This window comes from Rhinichthys klamathensis, unplaced genomic scaffold (genome assembly GCF_029890125.1).
Source record: "Rhinichthys klamathensis goyatoka isolate OS25496 unplaced genomic scaffold, OSU_Roscu_1.1 h1tg000123l_1, whole genome shotgun sequence".
NCBI classification, from domain to species: Eukaryota; Metazoa; Chordata; class Actinopteri; order Cypriniformes; family Leuciscidae; genus Rhinichthys; species Rhinichthys klamathensis.
This window is the reverse complement of record NW_026606660.1, coordinates 849,621-869,604: the sequence shown is the minus strand read 5'-3', so window position 1 is coordinate 869,604 and position 19,984 is coordinate 849,621. Positions and strand designations below refer to the sequence as shown.

The window sequence follows — 19,984 nt, the reverse complement described above, 5'->3', positions numbered from 1 at the left end:
CTGAATACTGAATTCTCTAATTTTGAATTTGATGAATTCCCATTTGTTACAATACCCAATAATTGCTTCATCATTTAGGATTTCATTAATAATTTCTCGGATTTTACAGCAATATTCTTCATTTTGTAATAATTTGCCATTAAATTTCCAAAAGCCTTTCTTATATGTTGATTTATCTGTAGGTCCTAACACTAGTTCTATGAAACAGTGATCTGATAAAGGTGCATTAGACATAGTTGTCTTTGTAACATGACTCATTATATTGTCAGTACCCAACCAGTAATCAATCCTAGATTTACAGCTTCCATTTGGCCTAAACCATGAAAAACCTGTTATTCCTGGGTATATTTTTCTCCAAATATCACTAAAATTATTCTCAGCCATAAAGTTATTAATTAGGATATTATATTGGGGTTTTCCAACTCTAGCTGGCCACCTATCAATCCATTCATTAGGAGTCATGTTCCAATCCCCTCCACATAAAACATAATCTGTAGGATATCGACCTTTAAGCTCAGAAATCACCTTTGTTATATCATCTAGCATTGACTTATTTTGGTTATCATTATTATACCCATATACATTAAACAAGATTATAAAAGAACCTTCAATTTTCACCACAGCTGTTAACCAATGTCCTTCTTTGTCAGTTCGATGTGTGATAACTTCCCCAGGAAAGTTATTGAAGCAAATCGCTACTCCTCCGGATCTTGAAGAGCCATGGCTGAACAAGATTTTTCCGCCCCATTGATTCAACCAGAACGATGCATCAGCTTCTGAGGAATGAGTTTCTTGTAAAAAAAAAACAGTGAGATTTTTGCCCTTTACAAAATAAAAACAATGCCTTTCGTTTAACAAGTTCTTTCAAGCCCCTAACATTTAAAGAACCAAAAGAAATGCTAACATTAAACATGAATTAACAAGAAAAAAAAAGAGAAAAAAATAAATAAATTTTATAGGATACTTTTACCTGTGCTACTGATTAAGAAAATGCTACATGTTAGAGCTCTCAACCGCTCATGAAATTTCCACCTTTAAGAACTTATCCTGAAGAAGTTTGTAACGTTAGTCCGTTGTCCTTAACGATGTCCCTCGAAGTAATGTTACACGAACGGCACCCAGAAAGGGGTGCACTTTCCAGCCCGAAATCAACCAGAAGAAGTCTGTAATCCGTTGTCCTCAACACGTCAACCATCGAATTAACGTTACACATACCACCCCCGGAAAGAGTCTACTTTCCAGCCCGAAATTGATTCATTCTGAAGAAGCCTGTAGTCCGTTGTCCTCAACACGACGTCCATCAATAAACGCGTAGGGTCCCCGGAAAAAGGCTCGCTTCCCCGCCTTTCTTGCTTGGTCAACCAACGGCCACAAACGCTCTCGTGCCTCTAAATCCTCTTTGGGTAACATCTCCGCAAAGCTGATACCTTCCATACTACATACTGACGAGTCTTTGGTTTTCAGCCATACTTCATCCTTCACAGGTCTCAATGCAAACAGGATAATGACTTGCCTGGTGCGGTTATCCTCTCGTTTGCCAAGTCTATGTACAACATCCACCGCGCGCTCCATGTCTTCCGCATATTCTGGGGCAATTTTCTTCAGTATGGGAATGATGGTCGCTCTGAGATTTTCATCTTTCTTCTCCTTTAGACCCCTCACTCGGAGACACGGCCTCATGCTATATCGTTTCTGTTCCATCACTTTCTTCTTCAGTTCTTTGTTTTCCTCCAGTAAATGGCAATTAGCCCTCTCCAATTTCACCACTTTCTTTTTAACCTCATTTAGCTCTTCCGAGTTGAACTGCACGGTTTTGGTTAAACTAGCAATCATGGCGGTGTTCTGTCGGTTTTGTTCTTTGATGTCTCCTAACTGCGACTCAATTCCAGTCACACGTTTTCCCAACTCCAATATTGCTTCCAAAATATCGTTATTTGAAGCTTGAGGATGATCACTCTCAATGTTTGGCTTAGCTTTCTTTTCTTTTAAAGACTTACTTAGAGTTGGCGGCGTCGAGTCCGGGCCACGTACCCGCTTTGATTGCAGAGTTACATCCATTGCACGATAATAATGCTCACCGAGTCACCGTCCTTTGGCTTTTTAATATTATAGGATTGAAAAGGTCAGCGGCTGCAGTATTGCTGGTTTAAGTATCTGCTGAGCATTCAGCGCTTCAATTCGGGTGGAGAAAATTAGTTTAAAACAGGAAAATCTGCGGTTTTGAAGAGAGCTCTTAAAAATGCGACTGCCTACTTCGCCGCCATCTTCAGGTCGCCATCTTTGCCAAGTCTATGTACAACATCCACCGCGCGCTCCATGTCTTCCGCATATTCTGGGGCAATTTTCTTCAGTATGGGAATGATGGTCGCTCTGAGATTTTCATCTTTCTTCTCCTTTAGACCCCTCACTCGGAGACACGGCCTCATGCTATATCGTTTCTGTTCCATCACTTTCTTCTTCAGTTCTTTGTTTTCCTCCAGTAAATGGCAATTAGCCCTCTCCAATTTCACCACTTTCTTTTTAACCTCATTTAGCTCTTCCGAGTTGAACTGCACGGTTTTGGTTAAACTAGCAATCATGGCGGTGTTCTGTCGGTTTTGTTCTTTGATGTCTCCTAACTGCGACTCAATTCCAGTCACACGTTTTCCCAACTCCAATATTGCTTCCAAAATATCGTTATTTGAAGCTTGAGGATGATCACTCTCAATGTTTGGCTTAGCTTTCTTTTCTTTTAAAGACTTACTTAGAGTTGGCGGCGTCGAGTCCGGGCCACGTACCCGCTTTGATTGCAGAGTTACATCCATTGCACGATAATAATGCTCACCGAGTCACCGTCCTTTGGCTTTTTAATATTATAGGATTGAAAAGGTCAGCGGCTGCAGTATTGCTGGTTTAAGTATCTGCTGAGCATTCAGCGCTTCAATTCGGGTGGAGAAAATTAGTTTAAAACAGGAAAATCTGCGGTTTTGAAGAGAGCTCTTAAAAATGCGACTGCCTACTTCGCCGCCATCTTCAGGTCCTCCACTAACTGTTCGTTACTAGCAGGATTTGCCGTCAGGCAGGTAACGTTAGCTAACATAAACATATTTTTGCTAGCCTAATGTTACCTGCTGCAAAATTACACCATTTGTACAAGACAAGTAGAGCTATTTTTATGCAGTGTAATTTACTTTACCACTATCTGGTATTTTTCTTAACCTTCTCTTCCTTTCTCTTCTTTCTTTTCCGCTTCATGATAACTCCCGAGGCCGGCAGCAGAGATCGCGTGGTTGGCTGCCTGCTGTCAGCGACTACTGAGGGGGGGGCCCCCCTTGAGGGGGATTCCGATAACAGTGTCATTGTACTTTACTGCATTGACTATTAAAGGGGCGCTCACAGTTTGTCGTTGCATTTTATTCTTAAACAGTCGTTGTCTTGGGGCCCCAGTCCAGCTCGGGGCCCCAAGCAATTGCTTGGTTTGCCTGTCCTGTTCCGACGGGCCTGCTAATGTTAAAGTATAGACCCTTATTACAAAGTGTAACCAACAATTCACTCTTAATTTCTCTTGCACCATAACACAGTGTGATGCGTCAGACGTCTCAGTGTTTGGGTGAGGTGATGGAAGAGTTCAGTGGAAAACTCCTGGAGAGCGTGCTGGCCAATGGAGGTGAGTGAATGCAGAGAACACAGGCTCTGTAACGGCGAAACCTGTCCCATAAGAAAGCAGAGAAGAGTTCATTAGCACAAGGCCAGCCCCTCTGAGCCAGGCCATGGTCACCAGGAGATCAAGTTACATATTACATAAACATGGCCTGATGGAAAGGTTTCTATCAGCCTTGCAATATTATCTATTTTTTTTGGACAGTTAATCAAAATTCTCTGTAGTACTTAAACTGAAAATAATTATATTTTGTTTACTTTTTGAGTTTTACTTATATTTCAAAAGTTGAGATAACCTTTTTTTATTTTGTGAATTCAAAAACATTGGACAAATCTATTAGGTAAACAAATTTTAAAGTTTATTTGACTAAAATTAAAAATATATATTTTTACAGCGTTTTTTCTATATTCTCACCAGAGCACAAGACTAACCAGAAAGATCGACGGTCACCATTGAAATCGTACTGCCAGACCGTACAAGGTACACTAACATTTGCGAGTTAACTTTCTGTGCTAATATTATACACTTAATATTAGTATACTAACCTTGTCTGTGTAAAGTTATAAGCATATCTTTCAGCCCTTGTGAAAGAAGTTTGCTTAATTAGATTGAATATGCACTTGTATAGTCATAAAAGTGTAGTTTTTTTTTAAGTCTGTCCTTGCAGATAATAAAATATTAAGGCAATAAAAGGCAACTTATGTGTACTGAAAGACAGTGCATGAAGATTTAACCAGTTCATAGCTACACTTCTTGGATTATAGCTACAGTGTGTAGATTAATGACCATTTGTGTGTAAATGTTATTCAACAAAAATTATTAAAGGGACATATTCGGTATAGTAAGTCAAAAATCACTTTGTCTGTCTGCTTGTTGTAATTATGCTGCTGATTTGCTTACACATTGCTAGAGTGTGTAGTGTGTAGTGTAAAACAGGCCTTCATTTCAGATGCATTTGTCCAAGAATATTCCTTTAATAAATTTTGTGGTTTACTGCTTTCTGATTCAGTGTTTCCTGATGTTTCAATGGACTTGGCAACGTATGTGACCAGATTTCAGTGGGACAGAGCCAAATACCCCACTGCACAGCCTCTAAAAACCCTAACTGAGATCATCACCAAAGTATACACCTTATATAAAGCATTTTTTAAACAATAACATCTATTTGTTTCTATATTTATGTCCTATCGGATAAATGTTTGTCTTAGTGGGTGGTTGTGTGTGTGTTAGCAAGTTTTGCAGGTGGACACTGAGTTGAAATCACGCAGGGCTGCTTACAGTCACCTTAAAGCCAGCAGTCAAAGCTTTGAGCGGAAAAATGAGTGAGTTTTCATATGTAGAATTTTATATGGGGACATACATAATATTGTTGAATAATGTCTATTTTTATTACCTTTGTTTGCATTGTTTTCATGATTCATTACGTTTATTTTAACTAAAAGGGCATAGTGATAGGAAAAATGAGATTGGAGGAATATGTATCGGATTACGTATTTTGCATTGAAGCTGTGGGAACGCTTCTGTGTGAGCCACAGAGGCTTATTAATTTCACTTTTGGTTTAAAAAGGGCCTTTGCCTTTGCCAAAAATAAAAATCTTTTTTATTAAAAAACAAACAAGCAAGCCCAGTCCAGATGAGGGAAAGTAACAGAAAAGTAACGTAATACATTAAAACATTTCCATAAAAAGTAACTAAATAATGCAATTAGTTACTTTTTAGGAAGTAACGCAATATGGAAATGCCCTTTAAAAGTATCTTCCCCAACACTGGTCATGAAGTAGCATGGTGAGTCAATAAGACCATAAATAGACAGCAAAAATGTGTGTCGACAAATTCTAATTGTCTAACTGAGACGTGGCAACGCAATGCCGCATCTCGTTCCCTTCTCGGGGAACTGGGTTACATACGTAACCTGAGACGTTCCCCTTCGAATTCGAACTTCAAAGCTGCGCCATGGTGTTGACGCTATGGGAACTTAAATACAAATGTTACCACGCCCAAGTTAACAGAGACTCCCTACAATGCTGTGTATAAGCACAGACGATTGTTAAGCTCAGACTGGACTTGGGTCAAACCTGAATGACTAAAGATCCTGGGGTTAAATCCGCATCCAAACTGTAGAACCTGATGAATGTGTGCGGAGAGGACCAGCCTGCCCTAGCACAAACATCCTGTAAAGGTGCACCACAACAAGAGCTTTCGAGGACGCTATACTCCTAGTGGAGTGGGCCCTAACCCCTAGAGGCTAAGCCATTACGCATGCTTCATAGGAGAGGGTGATGGCTTCAGTAATCCAGTGCGGGAGGGAACTTGCTACCGGCAGATATGCCTCAACTGTCTGGCAACACACAAGAACAGAGACACCATGGTGTCCCTCCCAACCAAAGGCATGTGGATAGCGGGAATAGTGGCCACATATAAATTTAAGGTAGCCGTAGCCACCCCTGCTGAGAGACGTTCGTGAAACTCTAGCACTGGACCAATTGGGCAGTTAACTGAATTAACCTCATGTTGTTCACACAATGTTACAAAGAGTTGCAATTTCAGGGCATACAACTTCCTAGTAGAAGGAGGTCTAGAATTGAGGATTGTCTAACAATGCCAAAACACCATAATCTATGAGCTGGTACTCCTCAGAGGCCAGACCTAAAGCTTCCAGATCTCCGGCTGGGGATTAGAAATATTGTCCCCTGCACTTGAGAGAGAAGATCTCTTCAGATCAGGATCTCCAAGAGGATGCCGTCCAGGAGAGACACTAGGTCCACAAACCGGCCAGAACAGAGCAACTAGAAGGAGGTGAACTCAGTCCTGGCGGTCCTGGTAGACAGGATGTCTGCCCCCACGTTTATATGCCTCAGAATATAAACTACTCTCAGAGAAAGGAACTTTTCGGCCAGCCAGAGCAAGATCTGCTGCTCCTACCTGAAAAGGGGGTGCGAATGAAGCCCGCCCTAGTGATTGATGTAGTAGACTGCCAAAGTGTTGTCTGTATGAACCAAAACATGGTAGTCCCTCAGCTTTGGAAGGAAGTGTTTCAGAGCTAGGAACACTGCCCTCAACTCAAGGCAGTTTATGTGTCAGGAGAGATGAGGTTCCCCCCATAGACCAGGGGCTGGTCGGCCATCGAGAACCGCACCCCAGCCTGCAACAGCAACATGCTTCTAGTGTCAAGCCCCTGTTGAGGCACCCAGGTTTCTTCCAAAGTTGAAGAGCACATAGCCCGCGACACATGACTCTTAAGACTCTGCAAGGATGATTCAGAGGATGAAAATCTATGCTCTTGAGCCAGAACTGAAAATGTCTCATGTGCAGCAGACCCAAAGGACTAATGTTGGCTGCTGCTACCATGAGACCTAACAGCCTCTGAATTTCTATAACAGAAAGCTCCTGACCTAGCTTGATGTCACTTACAGTGTTTAGAATCGAAACCACACGTCCAGGAGACAGATGTGGCTGCATTGTGTTCGAGTCTACCCCCAGAAAGGTAGTTCTCTGTTTGGGAGAAAGTACACTCTTTATTCTGAGTGTCGCAGACTCCTCTGATTGAGCTAGTATCAGCTAAACATCTATATAGATGATTCACAGAGGAGCCAGAGCAGCATCCATGCACTAGATGAATATGTGTGGGGTCAAGGCTAGGCCTAAAAGAAGAAATCTATATTGGTATGCTTCACCCCTGAAGGCAAACCAGATAAACTTCCTGTATTCTAGCCGAATCTCAATGTGAAAGTAAGCATCCCTTTAGATCTATCGTCACAAACCAATCCTCAAATTGGATTTCTGACAATATGAGTTTGAGGGTAAGCATCTTGAATCTGTATGTCAGAAGAGTATGGTTCAGGAACCTCAGATGTAACTTTGGATGCAGCCCCCCCCCCCCCCATCCTTTTTGGGCACTGCCTCTCTCTCTCTCTCTGGGAGGGGTACATATTCTATGGCCCCTTTCGCCGGGAGAGAATGCAGCTCTTTTTTGAGAAATTATTCATCTGCCATCTGGCACACCTTCATTGCTACCACACCTCAGAAACAGGGGGAATGGGAAGCAAACTGAATCTTTTAACCTTTTTTACAGTGTTCAGGACCCACTGATAATAATAATAATAATAATTCATTACATTTATATAGCGCTTTTCTTGGCACTCAAAGCGCTTTACATAGAAGGGGGGATCTCCTCAACCACCACCAATGTGCAGCATCCACCTGGATGATGCGACGGCAGCCATATTGCGCCAGAACGCCCACCACACACCAGCTTACTGCTGGAGAGGAGACATAGTGATTAAGCCAATTGGTGTATATATATATATATATATATATATACACTCACCGGCCACTTTATTAGGTACCCCATGCTAGTAACGGGTTGGACCCCCTTTTGCCTTCAGAACTGCCTCAATTCTTCGTGGCATAGATTCAACAAGGTGCTGGAAGCATTCCTCAGGGAGTTTGGTCCATATTGACATGATGGCATCACACAGTTGCCGCAGATTTGTCGGCTGCACATCCATGATGCGAATCTCCCGTTCCACCACATCCCAAAGATGCTCTATTGGGTTGAGATCTGGTGACTGTGGAGGCCATTTTAGTACAGTGAACTCATTGTCATGTTCAAGAAACCAATTTGAAATGATTAGAGCTTTGTGACATGGTGGAAGTAGCCATCAGAGGATGGGTACATGGTGGCCATAAAGGGATGGACATGGTCAGAAACAATGCTCAGGTAGGCCGTGGCATTTAAACGATGCCCAATTGGCACTAAGGGGCCTAAAGTGTGCCAGGAAAACATCCCCCACACCATTACACCACCACCACCAGCCTGCACAGTGGTAACAAGGCATGATGGTTCCATGTTCTCATTCTGTTTACGCCAAATTCTGACTCTAACATCTGAATGTCTCAACAGAAATCTAGACTCATCAGACCAGGCAACATTTTTCCAGTCTTCAACTGTTCAATTTTGGTGAGCTCTTGCAAATTGTAGCCTCTTTTTCCTATTTGTAGTGGAGATGAGTGGTACCCGGTGGAGTCTTCTGCTGTTGTAGCCCATCCGCCTCAAGGTTGTGCGTGTTGTGGCTTCACAAATGCTTTGCTGCATACCTCGGTTGTAACGAGTGGTTATTTCAGTCACTGTTGCCCTTCTATCAGCTCGAACCAGTCTGGCCATTCTCCTCTGACCTCTGGCATCAACAAGGCATTTCCGCCCACAGAACTGCCGCTCACTGGATGTTTTTTCTTTTTCGGACCATTCTCTGTAAACCCTAGAGATGGTTGTGCGTGAAAATCCCAGTAGATTAGCAGTTTCTGAAATACTCAGACCAGCCCTTCTGGCACCAACAATCATGCCACGTTCAAAGTCACTCAAATCAACTTTCTTCCCCATACTGATGCTTGGTTTGAACTGCAGGAGATTGTCTTGACCATGTCTACATGCCTAAATGCACTGAGTTGCCGCCATGTGATTGGCTGCTTAGAAATTAAGTGTTAACGAGCAGTTGGACAGGTGTACCTAATAAAGTGGCCGGTGAGTGTATATATATATATATATATATGGGGATGATTAGGAGGCCATGATGGACAGAGGCCACTGGGCAAATTTGGCCAGGATGCCGGGGTTACACCCCTACTCTTTCGAAAGACATCCTGGGATTTTTTGTGACCACAGAGAGTCAGGGCCTCGGTTTAACGTCTCATCCGAAGGACGGTGCTCTTTGACAGTATTGTGTCCCCATTACTATACTGGGGCATTAGGACCCACACAGACCACAGGGTGAGCGCCCCCTGCTGGACTCACTAACACCTCTTCCAGCAGCAACCTGGTTTTCTCAGAAGGTCTCCCATCCAGGTACTAACCAGGCTCAGCCCTGCTTAGCTTCAGTGGGCAACCAGTCTTGGGCTACAGGGTGATATGGCTGCTGGCTGTAGATGTTGGGCAGAAGTAGCACTGCTGCCGCAAAGTCTGACAGAAGAATAATTTTTTTTCGATAGCATTGGTCTGTTTGAGGCCCTGATGCAGTGAACTGGCAGGGACCGTCTGAACTAACTGAAGGGAGGATTCACTCATGAGAGAAGATGGGGCGATTGGCCTATCAGACACCTCCACCTCCTGAATCACCAAAGGTGGTGGGAAAAGTAGAGAAACACCCTGAAAACCTGAAGAAAATCTGGCACACAATGTTGTCTTTGCAATGTGGTCTTTGAAGGTCAGCTAGTCATCAAAGATATTTACTGTACGGTATTTACTACATTGCCGAACATGCTAGATGGCAAGATCAGGGCGTCAAGGAGAAATGCCTTGTCTTTTCTTTTCTTTCCATAAGGTTGAGACACAGATGCTGCTCTCGATCGCAGAACATAAAGTCTCTCAGGAGGTGGCAAAACAAAAAATGCAAGGGCATTGACTTAATGTCAAAGAGTAAAATAAGGTTCTTAGTTTTTAAAAGTGACCTAGACATGTTTATGTGAGATTCAAAGAAAGTGTAATGACCATTGCTACTGCTGTACCTAACCAGGGGAAGCTTGCAGACCCGTGCATTGACCAATATTGTGAAGAAGGAGGACTTGGTTTTGAATTCAGAGTACCTCACAACACTGCTAGTTGTGGTGCCCAGGTCAGTGTGAACTCTGAGAGGAGATAGCTCATGTATTACTCATCAAGAGTTTTTCTGAATGTATTTGTATATGTATCTCCATAGGACGGCGTATACACTATGGGAGAAGACATATGAGTCGATGTCTAAGTTTGTTGTTCCTCGTTCCAGCCGGTTGGTCCCCATGCATGTTTGTGAAGAATTTATATTTAATGGAAACATGAAAATATAAATTTTAATTGTTAAATAAATATATTAGTTACAATGATTGGCATATTACAAATTGATGTCTGCCCCAGTAATTTCTATAAGATGTTATTGATGGTATTTAGCATTCATGAATGATTGAAGAAGTTGTTGAAAAGTCATGAGAATTCATTGCTCAATACTGTTGTTTTGACAGGAAGTTGGTTGAGGATGCAGATGCAGGGATTTTCACAGTAACACTGTTTAAGAGTGTCATCAGTGAATTCAAAGCCCATGCCAAAATTCACAGGTAAGCATACTGTCAAAGTGTTACTACACTCAATTGTGTAATATTTAGCATACTTTAAAAAAGAGTGCTTATTACAGAAATAACATGCGTAGTAAAATAATTTAATAAATAGTGTTTTCGGGCACTTAACTGCATGACAATTGCATTTAAATGAAAATGTATTACAGTTTAAAGGTAACACTTTATTTTAGAGTGTCCTTAGGGCCAGATTTACTAACAGCTTGAGCCAGCGCAATCCCTCTTTTGGCGTTAAAAAACTACTGTCAGGATTTACTAAAGACACGCAGTGATAAATAATCGCTGAAAAGACATGGAAATGGTTATCAGCAGCAGAACTTTCCACTCTCATCGGCACTTTTTTGGAATTGTGCTCTCGAGCTAATTTGCCCTGTTTAGTCAATCTGGTCCTTATTGTTGTTCCTCTGTTGGCCAACAGGTTTACAGTGCGGGAATACAATTCGGATGAGGCCGAGAAGCAAAAGCAGGAGATAAGCCGTCTCGCTGTGGATAAGAAGGAACTGTATGTAAGTAAAACAAGAACAAATGTAGGGTGGGACTTGATTTTGTCCATGGGAATTGATTGGATGGCTGGATGACTGGTTTGCTATTGGTTGATCTCACGTGAGTGACAGGTTGCCCAGCCTCGCGCCAATTAACAGGTCATCAAAGAAGAGAAGAGCTGTTGCTGCAAGAGGAAGTTATTTTGATTCAAGATTATTCATGACATGAATTTAAAAAATATGTGCATGGATAAATCATACTGCAATATTCCATAAAAAACAAGAAGAGTAAAATTTTAAGCACTGATAATTCAGACAAAACGGACCACTGAGGCCCCGTTTACACGAGAACGATTCCAGGTGAAAACTTAAAAATATTTTATCGGATGTGCCTTTCATTTACACGGCAACGGCGTTTTGGGGGCTTAAAAACGCAAAAAAGTGAAACCACCCTCCAGAGTGGAAATCTTAAAAACGCTCCACCGTCGCGTTCCCGTCTAAACGGTAAAAACGCAAATCTGCTGACGGTGGCTCTCGTCGCGTACGCGTTTACGTCACAGGCATGCGCTAGTACAGGAAAATAACAACCAACATGTCAGATTATTTCCATACGTCGGACCTTCAAGTTGCCCTAGCAGCTCTGAAAAACATACAAGAGTCTTTTTAGCAGTTGTACAAAATATTCTAAGATATTGGTGTTGTTGTGTGGCAGTGCTTCACATTGCCACCTAGCCGCCTGGAGTGCATACTACATCGAATTTCACACACTTTTGCGTCACCATATGCACGCGGATTTCCCAACCATAACGCTCGTCTAAACGCAGAATAAAAAGTGATAACGCAACGCCACTTTTGCGTTTTCTCTTCAGATCGTTTCCGTGTAAACATAGCCTGAATTGACCACTGCATCACTGATCTTGATTAATATCTTCAACTTGTTCACCTGTGTTTGGCAAGCTCCTGCCTCTTCCATTTTCGCACAAAATGTGTGTCGTTCCTTACAACACCATGAGATACAAACAATTGTACCGCCATATCACAATCAGAATGAGCTTTATTTGCCAAGAATACAAACACAAGCTTTATTTGCTTTATTTTTATATTGCTTTATTTTTAATTGTTTTAATGTATTTCCATATCTGACAGTGTTGGCAAAAAAGCAGGGACACAGTTGTGAAACCTTATAAAAGCATGTTTTTTTAAGTTAAACTTTTCATTTTCGTAGGAAATGGCTGTAAATGTACATAATTCTATTTTTGTCTTACCTGAAGTTTAATATAAATTTTTTTAATCAACATGAGATATTGATATGAGGATGGGTGATTTTGGGATAGTGAGAGATTTAATTTGATAAAATACAGATAAAGAAGAGGATAACAATTGAAATGCTATGATTATTTTCAAGACTAATGGCAGGTAAAAGTTTTATCCCATGTCTCAAGAATCAATACAACAATAATAGGGTGCTGCTTATTTGTCCCAACAGAGAACATTTGTGTGTTGGCTGAAGGTGAACTTTAGCGAGATCTTTGTGGCCTGGATTCATGTCAAGGTCCTTCGGATATTTGTTGAGTCAGTTCTCAGGTAAAAGAGCCTCTTGAACAAGCAATGAATCAAATATGAATATAAACAGATCAACACAAACATTAGTTTCTCTGCTGTTGGTTAGGTACGGTCTGCCGGTCAGTTTCCAGGCTGTTTTGCTACAGCCCAGTAAGAAGAATATGAAGCAGCTTAGGCAGCAACTCAACTCTATATTCAAACACCTCGACCCAGCGTCTGTGACCGGTAAACCAGATGTAAGATTTCTCTCTCTCTCATTCTGTACCTGAATTCCCATTTCCACAGCCATTCACAGTTAAAAGATTAGTTCACACAAAAATGTATATAAGGCAATATTTACGATTATAATTGTGTTTGTTGCTTGACACAAAAACAACAACATTTTGGCAGAATGCACAGACATTTTTGAATGACCATCAAAGTGTCACAATCTGTCAGCTGTATTGAGTGCTCGACGCAGGAGAGTATAACAAAAACAATTTAATTTAAGTCTTTAATTATTAATCTGGTTTAACTGTATCTTGATGGTCCCTTTTAATACATTGATTATAAGTAACATTACACTTACATGTCTACTAACTCTCATTAGAGTGTTAGTAGAGTATTAGTAGACTGTCGACATGTAGTTGCAAAGTTACTTGTAGTTAACAGAATGTTTAAAAGGGACCATCAAAAAAAAAGTGTTACCATTAATCTTCCAAGGAACATGCAGGAAAATAACAGGAATACAGTTGAAACATAACCATGTTACACATAGATGATACCGGACACAGAAGTAGGGAACATCAGGGCTTACATACATGGGGAGACATAATGTTTGACAGGTGAATGTAATCAGTGACCAAGGGAACAAACTAGGGAATACAGACAGCCAGACAGGCAAACAGGGAAACCAAAACAACATGATAATAACACAGAACATACACATCATAGTATGCCCCCCTCCGGGAAGGTGCATCCTCGTGCAAACAGTCCAATTGAGGATGGAGGGTGGGGCACGGAGCAGGCGAAAGGCAAGAACTGAGTGGCAGGAGAGACCAGGGCAGTGATGACAGTGGGATGAGTCAAGGAGGAGACAGAAGCAGGAGGACCCATGCAGGGACCCAAAATGCAGCCAGGATGATGGCCCATGGCGGAGTCGAGGGAGGGAGGAACCACGGTAGAGATTTGGGTGATGACACCAGGGGATGTCTGATGTAGATAGAGCCGATGGAAGAGGAGACCAGGGTGCAGATGGAGAGCTGACAAGACCGGGCGACACCGATAGTCCTGGAGGTCTAGGCAGAGCTGCAATGACAAGCGTCTGAGGTGAAGCCAGGGTGCCAGAGGACTGAAGTGGAGCCAGTACGACCAAGGACCAAAACGGAGCCGGAGCCCAGTGGAGGGTGGAAATGGTGAAGTAGTGGAGGGACGAAGTGTAGCTGATGGCCTGTACGTCTATGGTGCAGGCAGAGCAACGTCTGACCAAGGTGGAGCCGGAGGAACGAGGGAGCTCTGTGTAGCCATAAGGACGATGTTCCCAGGTGGAGCTGAGGGAGGGAGGAGCCAAGACGGAGCCAACAGGTTGACGGGCCGAAATGGAGTGACGGGATTGACGGCTGGAGGCAGAGGGAGGGGATCCTCTTGACTGGGCTGGAGACAGGAAGAACCGAGGCAAATCAACACAATTGATTTGGAGGAGGAGCTTAGGGACTGAAGGGAACCAGCGGAGGCTTGGGAGAGGAACTGCCTGACCTTGGAAGAGGAGGTGGGAGAGGAAGGCTGGGTGGGAACTCTGGAGACACAGGAGATTATGAGATGGGCGGAAACAGCAGAGACACAGGAGATTAATATAAATGTCCTCTTCCAAATCCAAATAATGTCGAGTGGTCAGCAGCAGCTCTTCCTCAGAAGTGCAAATGTGGGTGGGGTCTTCCTCCATTCCCTCGCACTCCACTAATACTCCCATGGTGGCACACGTTGTTGCCAGCTCACGCACCTGGTCAGACATTTCGGGATGCTTGGGCTCCGGGGCAATGGTTGGCTGAATCCTCTTACCTGCCGCTGACTCGTGCATCATGGCAGGCTCGAGCGGTGGGCTCTGGTGTCATGTCTGTGCAGAGAGGCAAATGACTAGCTGGGCTCTGGGTCCAGAGTGGGGCTGGGGAAGTCCTGCCCTGGGCCGATGATGAACGCAGATCCAATATTCACCAGCACCCACTCCAGCACAGCACAAAGAGGAACATACACATTACACAAAGGAGAAAGATACTCTTTATGACCAGATGATGTAGTTACCCATGTGAATTTTTATTTCTTCTGTGGAACACTAAAGGAGAAATTCAGAAGAATTATAGGTCTTCTACTTGCTCTTTTACAATGAATGGGAATTAAAATGTTCAAGCTTCAAAAATGACACAGCAACACCTTACTCAATAATATAACTTTAGTCCACATGGCTTTATTTCAAGTGTTCTAAATCCATACATTATATTTGTGTGAAGAAGAGACTGAAATTTAAGTTGTTTTGGTGTGAAAAATGTCTTGAACTGCCCACTAACATTAGCTATGTTTCCATCCAAGGATTTGTTTGCGATTTTTGGGATATCGTGGCAAGGAATACAATCTTAAATTGTGCTTGAAAAACAAATGCACTCAAATGAGGTGGATCATTTTTTTATTCGGTAAGAAATCATGCGCACAAATTACGATGGAAATATTTAATGAATAAATTACTGGTTGCGCAACTAAATATTCGTGGCAGTGTAAAGTGACAGTGCGTTCACACTATGTCAGAATTAGCGTAATTACGAGAAAAGCATTCACTTCCTTACAGTATTCGTAACTCTTTAAAATCTTTTCTGAGAGATCCAACTTGTACTATGTATTCGCTGTACCATCTGACCACTGCAGATTCATTTTGGTGTTGTTTTGTATTGACATAATAATGCATAATTCTAAATCCGAGGTCCAGCTCTGTAGAATGTCACACGTTGTCATCTCGTAATCGCGGTAAATACAACATGGTGTGAATGCAGCATTTGACTCAACAGATGTATTTGAATAACTGAACTTGCCAGCGGACCAGTCTCATTTTACATCATCTCAAATGTTGTTTTAGTCATTCTGAAATGCCTGAGCCAAAGTTTGTCATTAAAATGATTTTCTATAATCACCTCCTAGAACTCTCACATGATTGCATTCCCAAACATCAGGCATCCAAACTCAAGATAACATGACATGTCAAGTACCCAGGAAGTGAAGATTTTGTTCTCTAGAACACATGGGATGAAACACGTGCTTTATTCGCAGCTGTTTTAGTGCAGTTTCATTTGCAACTTCGGATGAAAACATAGCTAACTAGTGTTTAATTAAACGAGGACTTTACAGATGAATAATGTTTTGCATTCTGTTGTGATGGTTTTGCTGTCACTCTTCTTAGGTGGGGCTTGAAATCCCAGAAGGAAGCACCGGTCAGCAGGAATATTACACCTTAATTTGTTATCCAATCAAAATGAATTTGGTAGATCCAAGTTAGTGCTAAATCATGAAATGTACTCAGGAATTTTTGAAGTTATTTGGCACTCATGTTTCTGTTTCTGTTTTGCATCTTGCATATTAAAATAAACCCTGACAAACAGATGAAATACATGTCTACTGAGTTTTTGTACTTTTTTATGTTAATACAGTGTTTGTGTAAATACAGTACATCTAGATGCAGCTTGTGCCACTGCAGTGCAAAGAAGGCTTTTGTTGATTCTGATTTCATTTGATTATATTTTATTGAGTTTCATTTGTTGCTTTATTTATAAAATTAATAATTCAATTAATGGATTTTTAAGAATTCTACCAAACAATTATACATTTAATAGGGTTAGAAAAACATTACTTTTATAAAGGTAAAAAATTCACCTGAAAATCAATTTAAGGGGAAATTTAATGGAAAAGGTGTGACTGCAGTCTAAAGCCCCTTTCACACAGAGATTCCGGAAAATACACGGATAATGTGTCCAGGGATCGTTTGATTTTGGTTCATTCACACTGCCAGTGATGTTCCGGAATCTGTGAGTGCGTTCACACACATCCCGTAAAGAGACGTGACGTCAGGATGTGATAACTCCTGTCAGATGTCAGTTCTGCTGATAACTCCTCTTCGTCATTTCTATATGAAGACGAGTCCATACTCCCCAGTAGCGCCACTGGGTCTGCCGAGTGGCTCGTTCCCCATATGCTGTAGCATAGGTTGTAGAAAGGCCCGTGCGATGGCACGTGCGTCATCACTACGACACACCTCTTACGGCATTGGTCCTGGCTTTTGTTCACACAGGGCTGTTCCGGGACTGATCCCGGCAATGTTACTTGGTCCCCATCCCGGCATCGATCCCGGCATCAATCCCAGGACGTGTTTCTCGTTCACACAAAAAGCACTCTAGCAATTTTACGGCAATTTCCCGGGATCAACGCGCTGTGTGAAAGGGGCCTCGGGGTACGCCATTCTAAAATGTTTGGGAACCTCTGGTGTAGGGTTTTGTGTAGATTGTATGTAATTTTCAAACGCTATAGAGTTGCACCTGACATTTCATTTACAAACTGCCACCATACGTACAAAAACCAACGCAATAAAACATTGCCAGATTCACGTTCATCTGTTTCAGATAAAACTGCAAATGCTTTTAGTGCCACTCACTGGACATTTCGCTTGAAAGTGTTGCAAAACGTTTAAGAAGCAACATCATAGGCTTGTTTAAGATCTGCACCGAACCGATCACCGGTATCACCGCAAGATGCATCCTGGTGAGAAATGAGCCCGAATGTGGAGGGAAGGATGGAAGGAAAGAAAATGAGGACGGAGGAATCAAAGGAAAGGTTATTTGTACATTGGTATATTCTTGTCTACTCAAGTGTCCAAGTGATCTGCCTTTGTGTTAAAGTTTGGTTAAGAACTACTGAGAAGCCCCCTATTTCTCTCACCCGACTGCGTTGAACAAGGGTACGATGGGAAACGACATAGCTTAACGACTGTTCAGCAAACCTAGTACAGCTGGGGAGTGTTAATGTATGACATCTCTCCCGAACCAATCCCCCTCTTTGAATCAGACCCCTTGGTGGGGGATAAAGAGGAGGAGGAAGATGGTGACCCTGTTGTCCATCTCTTGGAATAGGTTGTGGAGGAAGATGAAGAGTATCCAATCCTCCGTCCTAATCTCTTTTCCAGACCTGACAGTGCTGTGGGTGAGTCTCCCACCCCATACAAGGGGACTTGGACCTTATAGAGATGTGTTGGAGAGCATCTGCTAAGCTATCTATTGACGGGCAATGCACTTTCCTGGCCAAGCAGCTGATTCCATCCTTCCCAGAATGCACCACAGATGCGCACTGTTTCTGAGACAAGCCTTTCTCTCATAAAGTGCTTTTTAAAGGTTTCTCTAGGTTGGATGTGGATAATATGGAGGAGTTAGGGATATCCAACCACTAACCCTTATCTCCATCCCATTCTGGATTCTGGAACCTCGACAAACACCTCACAAAAGCACAAGTTCAAAATCCTGATGCTAAGGCCTGGTTTCACAGACAGGGCTTAGATTAAGCCATTATTACTTACTTACTTTAGCTAATTAAGAATATTTAATTAGCTTTAAAAACATTACTGGTGTACATCTTGAGATGAAACAATGGCACTGAAATGTTTTAAGATATGTCAGTGCAAGTTGCTTTTCGTTAAATCAGCTCAAACACGCATTTTCGTCTGGGACTAGGCTTAAGCCTGGTCTGTGAAACCAGGGGTACGAGTGCTATCTCACTTTATTCATCCCAAAAACTGGTTATGTCAGTTGATCTGAAGGATTTATATTTTCACATAAGCATCTATAGATAATCTACATATAAGCATCACACAGAAAATGCCTCAGGTTTGCCCATCAAGGCACAGCCTACACATTTTTGACTGTTCTTTCAATTTGCCTCGAGAGTGTTGCCAGCAAATGTGTTGAAGCTTATCTGACACCGCTGAGAATAGTGAGTCGAGTGTCAGCTTATCTGGACGATCAAGTTAATGTCTCATTTAGAGAACCCAGGCTTCAACATAAGCGAGACGAAAAGCTGCTTGGTGCCCACACAAGAGATAATCTACGTAGGTCTCAGACTGACCTCAGACCATTATCAACTGTTTCTGTCAGAGAAGCGCATCAGGTCGATTTGCGGCGGTTTATCTCTTTTTAGGGAGGGAGGGAGGGAGGGAGGGAGGACGATCCCATTCAGACTATGTTTCTGGGGCTGATGGCCTCGATAGTCTCTGTAATTCCATTAGGATTGTTGCAAATTACAGAATTATCGATTATGTCTTGATTCCTGTCTTGTGTAAGGACTTTTAAGTTGAAGTGTTCTCTGTTCTCATTGTTTCTGTGTTCAATCCTGTGTCCTGTGGCCATGTTTCTAGTTTTGTTTCCCCTGTTGATTAGTCTTCCCCAAGTGTGTCTTGTCAACTTGTTAAGCTTGTTTGCCCCTGTGTATTTAAACCCCTGTGTTTCCTGTGCTCTTTGTCAGGTCTTGTCCTACATGGATGTACGTTTGGTGCTACTCATTCTGTTCTCTGGGCTCTGTGGTTTTGTTATGTTTATTTTGTTATTAAACTATTTCGCATTTGCATTCGCCCTAGTCCCATCCCTATGCACCCGTTACAGAACGACTAACCCTAATGGATCCAGCAATTAGTTTAATTCAGCTCTGACAAGGCAAGGTTTTTGGGATATTGCCTACCTCACAGACTTCGCCCTCATTGACTTTTACTAGAGATGGTTGACGGGCTCCGATGCTCCAACGCAGTTTTCAAAGCAATGTATCAAAAATGTATCACACACTGTACCGATGCTTATATCGAAATTGATGACGTTTGAAGCTTCGAACATCATGCAGTATTGGAAGGTCGAAACAGGTGGTTTGAAAAAATTGGCGCTTCGCGACCCCACCTGATGTATAAAGGGAAATGATTATCGAGGAGGCATTGTTTATTTAAGTGATTTAACACTAACTTGGCCTGTCACAACATGAATAAAGAATAAATAAGAAAACGGAACACCCAAAATATTTTTTCAACTACTCACGTCAATTACTAATTATGACCACATACTTGTATATTTTATATTTTTGATCAATATCTGAATCCGTTGACCAGGCTACACATGACACGTTTATAGCCATTAACTTTTATATGCATCATTAC

At 42.1% G+C, this 19,984-nt stretch overlaps 1 protein-coding gene across 1 annotated transcript in view; it reads left to right on the top strand.

Moving 5' to 3' along the window:
• atp6v1c2 (ATPase H+ transporting V1 subunit C2) overlaps positions 1–16,416 on the top strand; it is a 40,361-nt gene extending 23,945 nt beyond the window's left edge. The window contains exons 3-13 of the mRNA XM_056255849.1: positions 3,561–3,646; positions 4,058–4,120; positions 4,650–4,762; positions 4,871–4,962; positions 10,150–10,248; positions 10,333–10,401; positions 10,631–10,723; positions 11,160–11,247; positions 12,710–12,807; positions 12,893–13,022; positions 16,208–16,416. Coding sequence (XP_056111824.1) covers positions 3,561–3,646; positions 4,058–4,120; positions 4,650–4,762; positions 4,871–4,962; positions 10,150–10,248; positions 10,333–10,401; positions 10,631–10,723; positions 11,160–11,247; positions 12,710–12,807; positions 12,893–13,022; positions 16,208–16,303 — 1,027 coding nt within the window. The 3' untranslated portion in view covers positions 16,304–16,416. The remainder of the gene's footprint in view (positions 1–3,560; positions 3,647–4,057; positions 4,121–4,649; positions 4,763–4,870; positions 4,963–10,149; positions 10,249–10,332; positions 10,402–10,630; positions 10,724–11,159; positions 11,248–12,709; positions 12,808–12,892; positions 13,023–16,207) is intronic.
• The last annotated feature ends 3,568 nt before the right edge of the window (positions 16,417–19,984 follow it).